At 53.7% G+C, this 8,389-nt stretch overlaps 1 protein-coding gene across 1 annotated transcript; it reads left to right on the plus strand.

The window, feature by feature from the left end:
- The first annotated feature begins 3,986 nt into the window (after nucleotides 1-3,986).
- Nucleotides 3,987-4,875, plus strand: LOC124575304 (basic salivary proline-rich protein 1-like). The gene is made up of 2 exons (XM_047131165.1): nucleotides 3,987-4,024; nucleotides 4,236-4,875. Exons 1-2 carry the CDS (start codon nucleotides 3,987-3,989, stop codon nucleotides 4,873-4,875), a joined length of 678 nt encoding a protein of 225 aa, XP_046987121.1.
- The last annotated feature ends 3,514 nt before the right edge of the window (nucleotides 4,876-8,389 follow it).

Here is an 8,389-nt window from a genome sequence, read left to right on the forward strand (position 1 = left end):
TTTCGCCAGTTGTACTTGACGATGCCGTTCACCTGGTCTTGTGGAGGAGGCTCCCCATCATAAGCTACAGTGAATGTGATCAGATTATGATCACTTAGTGTCGTTCCCCGCCATACCTTCCAATTCTCCGCGCGGAGATGCACATGTGCACTCTTTAGTGTCACATCAATGTTTGAGGTCGCTCCCCGGCGACCTTCAAAAGTTGGTGGGAAGTTTGGTCGGTTCAACACTTCTAATCCGAGCTCGAGAATTGCTTCAGCGAGTCTCTCACCCCGCCTAGCGGCGCGTCGCGCGCCAAGAGGCGTGATGTCACTGTGCCATAGGGGTGACATGGCGTTTGCGTCCATTGTGCAGATGAGCAAGTCATTGCGGTGGAACCCAACCGCCTCTCTTAACTGGTCGATGTACGGCCTCTCTCTGTGCCTGTACTGAAAGTACATGTTCAGCACGAAAAAGGTGAAATCGCCAGTGTTTATTTCGGCTAACACCATGCATCTGTTGCTGAGGTGCGCCACTTTCACTGCTCTCAGAGATCGATTTAGCACAGCGATCGCTGCCATAGGGTGCTCTCCTCCTGCCAAGATCTGAGCTGTAGTCGGCATATACAGGATCTTTCCGTCTTTGGAGTATGGCTCCTGTAGACATAAAATGTCTAAAGACTCCTCCTCCGCTCGGCGTCGCACCTCGCACATCACCGCTTGCGATCGCGCGCAGTTCAGCTGTCCTATTTTAACCGACACGGGCATTGTGATGTTTCACAGTCCGGTCGGCAACAGGTGAGGCGGCAGCCGGTAAGGAGACGGTTGACGAGAGGTCTTGTCTTCCATAGTCTGTCCGCTGGATTTTACGTTGTGTGAGGATTTTATAGAAGTCACACTCTTTTCCTGGCGTCACGCAATTGCGATTTCGCTTTTTGCACGGAATGCAGACCGGTTGGTTCCCCGCTTTTCGACAATCCTTTCTCATGTGGCCGTTTTCGCCACAGTGCCCGCATGTTATTATACTCGGGTCCTGCTTGCAGAACTTTGCCGAGTGGTTTACATCTTGGCACCGCGTGCAGACAGCCAAGTCTAGGTAATCATCGACTGGCATGGACTCGAAGCCCATGTACAGTCTTTTCTGCCTAAGGATGGCGACTCTGAGTCTGGGGCTTACTTCCACCACGAGATGTGATGTTTGTTTGCCCCTTGGTCCAGTCCGGAACTTCGGCTTAAACTCCTGGCGGAATTGTGTTTCCGAAAGTCCTCCAAGGTCATTCTGCTTTCGAGTTAGCTCAACCACAGTTTCATTCTTCATGACGCAGGGTACATGATATATGATTATCTGCGGATTGAGCTTTTTCGGCAGTTCGCATTTCAGAGCTTCTGTCAGTTTGTTATTGGCCAGAAGTTTTTGACGATCAGTTTCAGACGCCACATCAACGATAAGCGTCGGGCCGTTTGTGGTGACCCGTGAGAACTTCACACCATCAACCTCTGGCTTGACCAGGGAGGTGAACTTCTTTCTCACTTCTGCTCCGCTTTCGTTTGCCTTTGACTTGATAAAGAGCGTAGCCTTCTCAGTCTGGGCTCTCGTTATCATTGCCTGCGTTTTCCTTTCTGTCGAGGGTAGAGCGGCGGCAACTTGTGCAAAGGTCTTTGGCGGCGCCAGGGGCGCCGCTTTCGTCCTCGCCAGCTCATCCTCCAAGGCGTCCACCCTTCCTGTGAGGGCCGACTGCGCCATAGCCCAGTCAAACAACTTAGCTCTCAGTTGTCTCTTGAGGTCACTTAGACTTTTCTCCTCCACCAGTTGCCCCGGTTTTAGAGAGTCGTCCACGAGTTCAAGGACGTCCTCGAGCCGCGTCGCGATGAGCTGTATAGTCGCAAGATCGCTGGGGCTTGCCTTGTATGGGGACTTGCCGTCCTCGACTGGGCCGCTGGGCTCTTGCCCGGCTACCTGCGCCGAGTCCGGCTGCTTGTTCTTCTTTCGCCTCTTCCGTCGAGTCCCGGGCTTGCGCCCTTCGGTTCCCGACATTGGCGTAGAGGCGCGGCTACTGCAGGCACTTTCACTGACTGGGCCGCTGGGCTGCTGCCCGGCTACCTGCGCCAGTTTCCGCGCACTTTTCACCGTTTCCGACGGTTGAGACTTCGGCCGTGTGGCCGCCGTCTCTCCCGCCGGGCGAGTCTGGGTGGACGTGCCAGCACCGACTGGGCCGCCGGGCTTCTGCCCAGCTACCTGCGCCAGCTTTGGCCCGCCCGCAGTCTTACCCGCCGGCGGCGTCGTCGGCCGTGTGGCCTTCGTCTTCGCCTTCGGTTCAGACTTCCCCTTGGCGCCTTCCCCGACTGGGCCGCTGGGCTCGCGCCCGGCTACCTGCGCCGGTTCCGGCTTATCTCCCTCCTTGGGCGCCGTTCTTGGCGCCGGCTGGCGGGGGTGGCGGCATTAGCTCGGTTGCAGCGTCAGCACTCTGCGATCTCTGCCGAAGCACTCTTCGCAGGTGTCTCCTCTGCTTCCTTAGCTTAGCCTGACGGTCTTTCTCACTGTCACTTTCACTCGTATCAACGAGCGTCCGTGACAGCGTCTCGCTAGCGGCAGTCTTAGCGCTCCGCACACGGGGTGTCCGGAACTCCAATTCTGGCGCACTAAGCGCGGGGTCATGGTCTTGTGGTCTAGGGACCTCCGACTGCCCTTGGTTTGGGAGTCCGTCAGTACACGAGGTGTCCGACTCGCTCCCCGAGAGGTTGGTGTGTTGACTCCGCGACGGCCCACCAGTTCCGTCGGGACAAGGTTGTTTGAAAGAGTCCATGTGGTTCCCACGAACAGCTAGGGATCTATGTTGTCCATCCAGGCGTCGCCCCGCACACCTGGGTAAGCCTTATACAACAGAGGGTCGGCCGGTCCTCTGAGGTGGCTGACTCATGACTGTTCACAACTCAACAGCCTTGCGCCCCATAGCCGCCAGCTAACGCAGAGGGTGAGGGGTGATTATAGAGATTGTCCTTCTCTTGCCCAGGCGGTTAAGCCAAGACTCCGGTCCAAAACACGCACGACGTTCCACTGCGCGCCTCACAGCAGTCGTTGAAGTGCGTATCTCAGTTTACGGCCGTCGCTGGTAGCGCTTGCCAGCTCCGGGCTAGGGCACCCCGGGTTTGCCAAGCCCGTACGGCGACTGCATTAGCCTCCGTCCCTGTGGTCGTGGTCTTAGGCCACTCAGGAGCATCCTCCTGTGGCAGCTCCTGGTGACTTCCGCGTTGTGGTGACCGTTGCCGGTCTCCCCTTCGCAGTTGTCCACCAAGGAATCCTCCGATCGAGGCCGAGACGTCGTCCGCGTTGCATTCTCTGAAGGCCAGAGAGCGCTTCGCAGTCAGGCGCCCTTCCCCGCGCGTGGACATCGGCCTGCTTCCACATTAAGTTCTCTACAGTGAGAGACTTAGTTTCGGCAGGAACGATGACCGCCAGAACTCCCCACTGTGCTTATTGCGCCAACCGCCTGCACCAACCACAGCCAACATTGCGTATGGCCGGCCGGCGCCGCTAAGTTGTCCGGACGTGGCCTGCCGAGCCGGGCACGGCAGGGCCGGCGCCCGCCGCCGGCGTGGCCGCGAGAGCGAACCGCCAGTCAGAGACCGACCGCCCGTCCCGCGCCAGCCAGCAGCGCGCGCACCGCCCAGCCGACCCGGCCCAGCGCAGCGCGCCCGACACAGCAGCGCACCCGTGCGCAGCCCAGCCGGCGGACGAGCCCCGCCGCTACCCCGGCCAACCGCACCGCCGTCCGACATTTGCCGGGCGGAGCATGTGCGAGGCCGGCGCCGCAGCGGGAGCCCACCACCAGCGAGCCGCGCAGGACGCACCACCATGCGCATAAGGCAACTGCCGCGTGCCAACAGCTGTCGACACGCGTCGTTGCCACGCGCACATCCTACGTACGAACTTGGATACTAGACTCACGAGTCCGACACCTACAAGCGCTCGCAGTAGGTGGAGGCGCACGAAAGGCGTGACATACCTCCATGTCGGGAGTTAACTCCCGTGGCACTTGTGTCTTGGAGTGATGCATCCCACGTCCGATAAGTCGAGCGCGGTAATACTTCGTTCCTGACGGTGAGGCGTGAATCTCCGTAGCGCACACAGGCAGAGACGGAGGCACGTCCTCGCAGAGAGACACTATACCAGTCAGACTTGCGCCCGACAGGTTTGCAACCTCTGCAGCAGACATACGCAGCATGGCTGATGCATCGCGAAATGTCCTAACGTGAAAGCGGCGCCCGCCACACCCCGGCCGGAGCCGGGGCGCAGCAAGTGCCGCCAACGCAAAAGCGGCGCCCGCCGCACCCCGGCCAAGGCCAAGAGCACGGCAAGCGCCGCCAAAGTGAAAGCGGCGCCCACCGCACCCCGGCCGGAGCCAAGAGCGCAGCAAGCGCCGCCAACGCAAAAGCGGCGCCCGCCGCACCCCGGCCGGAGCCAAGAGCACAGCAAGCGCCGCCACAGCCAAAGCGGCGCCCGCCGCACCCCGGCCGGAGCCAGAGCACAGCAAACGCCGCCAACGCAAAAGCGGCACCCGCCACACCCCGGCCAAGGCCAAGAGCACAGCAGGCGCCGCCAAAGCAAAAGCGGCGCCCGCCGCACCCCGGCCGGAGCCAAGAGCACAGCAAGCGCCGCCAAAGCAAAAGCGGCGCCCGCCGCACCCCGGCCGGAGCCAAGAGCACAGCAAGCGCCGCCAACGCAAAAGCGGCGCCCGCCGCACCCCGGCCGGAGCCAAGAGCACAGCAAGCGCCGCCAACGCAAAAGCGGCGCCCGCCGCACCCCGGCCGGAGCCAGAGCACAGCAAGCGCCGCAGAAGCGAGCAAGTGCCATTCGCCAGTGAGCAAGGATACTAGACACAAGTGTCCGACACCTTAGCGCCCACGGCGAGCGGAGTGCGAGACTCGGCTTGGAGAGGCCGGTTGCCCAGTCCCTCTGCGTCTACGCCTGCACCCCGCACGGGAGTCGCCCTTCTCTCATTGGTTTCACCGGTTGCCCGGCTACTCACATCTTACACCACGGGAAGGTTGAGAGATCGGACATTTAGCCGCCCGTCTTCTACCAGTATAGGTGGACTCCACCACTGGTTAGACAGCATAACGGCCTTCGTAAGATAGTAGATAGGGACACCTTTTTTTTTTTTTTTTTTTTTTTTTTTTTTTTTTTTTACAATTTATTCTACATTATATGGTCCATCCCTAAAACATATATGGACCTTACAATCTCTAATACTTTATTATTTCTTATACTACGTTACAATGGTTAGTCTATCTCGTATTTTCTACAACATTGTTAACAATTTGTAATTATTATTATCTATTCTACCAATTTTTCATACATTAATTGCAACTTTCTACATTCAATTCTAAAGTTTTTATTAATTTTATTTTACAATTTTCGGCCTTCTTAGCCCTACTGGCTATTCCAGTAGGTTACCATCCCTAGGGACGTGGACCCGGGCCGCTACTATCTACTAACCACTGCTTTTTTCTGTTTTCCATTACCCTTCACCAGTTTCCCACCACCTTATCTAATCTACGTATAGCGCTCCTACTACTATTCTACTACATATTTGAGCGCTATTTTCTTATGCTACTCTACTGTCTATCTGTTGGCTAGACTGGAGTGGAGGAACCTTCTTCTCGGTGGGACGATCCAGCTCGCAGTGTCCGGCCTGACCTGAGGTGGCCAGTACGGTCCAACCTGGAAGGCGGCCGGTCCAGCGCGACGGCGGCCCCACCAGTCTTCTTCCATCGCTCCGGTCTCCTTCCCGAGGAAGGGGAGGGAGCGTCCAACTCTCTTCCTCTCCTCCTGCTCCATCTTCTTTTCTGTCCGGTAGGCACCAGGGGCTGGTAGACCATCTCCCCTAGTGCTAGTCTTAGTCGAGCTATTCTTACAATTAGTTGTTATATGTTTGTAATGCTACATCTGATATTCTTGTTGTTAATTTATCTAATATTTTAACTTTTTCTTCATCCCATATTATTTCCTGTATGTTATTGGTATTTAGTCTATTTCTTTCCTCTTGAATTTCTCTAGTGAGAGTGGTGCACTCGAATACTAAATGTTCTGGGGTGCCCACCTGGACCCCACATTCACACTCTTCTGACTCCTTTCTCCCTATCCTGTGTAAATACACAGGGTAGGGTCCATGTCCTGTGAGGAAATGTATAAGACCTTTACTAGGCTGGAAATTTTTGTACTTTAGTCTTTCTTTTATATTTGGAAATATTCTGTAAACCCTTCTTGCTGTTTGAGAATTTTCCCATTGTTGTTGCCATATATTTGTTATTTCTTCTTTTATTTCCTTTTTACTTCCCAGGTGTTTCCCCATGATTTCCCTGATTTTGTCAAAATTTCCCCTTTTTAACCAATAGTTGGCTGCTTTTTGTCTTATTAATAGGTCTAATGGGCAGAGGCCCATTATAACTAGTAATCCATCTGTTGGTGTTGTGCCAAATGCCCCTATTGATCTTAGTAGTATGTTTCTTTGAATTCTCCTCACAGCCATGGAAGGCTTCAGAAGGCGCAACCTGTGGGCCCACAAACTTGATCCATATCCCATTATTGACACTAGCAGGCTGCCGTGGTATAGTTTGATGACATTTGGCGGTAAGTGAAATCTTTGCTGCCCGATCCTTATTAGTTTATGCATTATCGCTAGTGTCTTTCCTCCTGTTTGTTCAATATGGGTCCTAAAATTCCATCCTTGATCCAGGTAGACACCCAGATATTTACTTACATTTTTTCTTACTACAATTGCGTTGTCGATCCTGATTGACGGATCTCTTGCCATTTTCCCTTTCAGGAGCATATAGTTCGATTTTTGAGGCGCAATTGCCATTTTAGAATTCCTACACCAGGCACTCAGGATATCCATTATGTTTCTACTTCGCCCTTCTAGTTGTAGTCGGCTATTACCATGTGTTAAGATTAGCAGGTCGTCCGCGTATGCAACGGCTCCCAATACTGATGCTTCCTGCTGCAGGGAATGCAGCAACGGCTCCATATTTATATCCCAAAATACGGGGCCGCAAACTGATCCCTGTGGACATCCTTTAGTGATGTTCTTGGTCACAACCGCATTCGGGGACGTCATCTGTACCACCCGGTCTCTACAGTAGCTCTTGAAACATCTGTATAGTGCCGCCGGACACTGCATATCCTGCAAGCAGGTAAACAGCGCCGGCCACCACAGATTATCAAACGCCCCTGAGATGTCCACCATCACTCCTAGAACATATGTGCAGTTCGACGAGCTGACAAGTTCGGCCGCCGTGTTGATGGCGTCTTCCGTCGATTTTCCACGGCGGAAACCGAATTGCCATTCGTGCATTCCTGCCATTTCCCGGTGACCAGTCAATCTCGCACAGAGCAATTTCTCAAGGGCTTTGCCCAAGGTATCTAGCAGACATATTGGCCTGTATGCTTTGTGTTCTGTTGGGTCCTTGTCTGGCTTCTTTAGTATTATTATTTCTGCTCTTTTCCATCTCCTTGGAAAAGTACCTCTTTCCAGACATTTATTATATAGGTTTGCCAGTATCGGGGCTATTTTTCCTTTTATTGCTTGAAGTACCTCAACCGTGACCCTGTCGGGTCCGGGAGATTTTCCTCTTTTTAGGTTTGATATTACGTCTACCACCTCCTGCGGTGAGAAGGGGTAGACCATTATATTGTTGTTGTATTCTTCTTGTGCTCTCTCTCTTATAGCCGCCTGCTCCGGTGTGTCCTCAGAGGGATCATCATCCGGTAGCAGGGCTTGGAGGAGCACCGTTATTGTTTCTTGTCTGGTTGTGGTCATTCTATTTTCGCCTGGTATTCTTATAGATGATAAGACTGTTGGAGCTCTTATTTTTTCCCTAGCTAACTTGTATGGCTTTCCCCAGGGATCCATTGCCAGGTTATTTCTTACGAAATTTTCCCAGCTTCTTTTTCTAACTTCTATAATTTCTCTTTTATATCTCTCCCTTAGTTGTCTGTATATACGCAGTCTATGCTCCCTGTCTTGTGGGTTAAATGTGCGCTGATACCTGCGTCTTGCCCTGCGCGTAGCCTGACGTAGGTCACTTAGTTCTGGAGTCCATGGTGCCGGGTGCACGCTTTGGACTCTGCTTCTCTTTGGTACGACTGCTTCTATTACTTCCTTTATACTTTGAACTATCTGCTCCGCTGTTTCATCAACCTCGAGATCCTCATCCAGCTCTGGCGGGCTGTACTCCCGGGAGAGTCTTTCCCAGTCTACCTTTTTATAGTCATATTCTGAAAGCCATTCCTGTGGCGCCACATTCTGTTCTGATTTTAGTATATACTTTATTACATTATGATCACTGGTCGTTGCATTCTCCAATACCTCCCATTTATCTATTTTATTGGTAGCCCTGTTATTTGCCAG

The sequence above is a fragment of the Schistocerca americana genome, unplaced genomic scaffold (assembly GCF_021461395.2).
Source record: "Schistocerca americana isolate TAMUIC-IGC-003095 unplaced genomic scaffold, iqSchAmer2.1 HiC_scaffold_236, whole genome shotgun sequence".
In the NCBI taxonomy this organism is placed as follows: Eukaryota; Metazoa; Arthropoda; class Insecta; order Orthoptera; family Acrididae; genus Schistocerca; species Schistocerca americana.

Excerpts from the sequence above, each read along its gene's own strand:
- LOC124575304 (XM_047131165.1), top strand. The coding sequence starts at position 3,987 with ATGTCGGGAGTTAACTCCCGTGGCACTTGTGTCTTGGA. Across the intron at positions 4,025-4,235 it reads CGTGGCACTTGTGTCTTGGA|CGGCGCCCGCCACACCCCGG; the intron begins GTGATGCATCCC and ends CTAACGTGAAAG.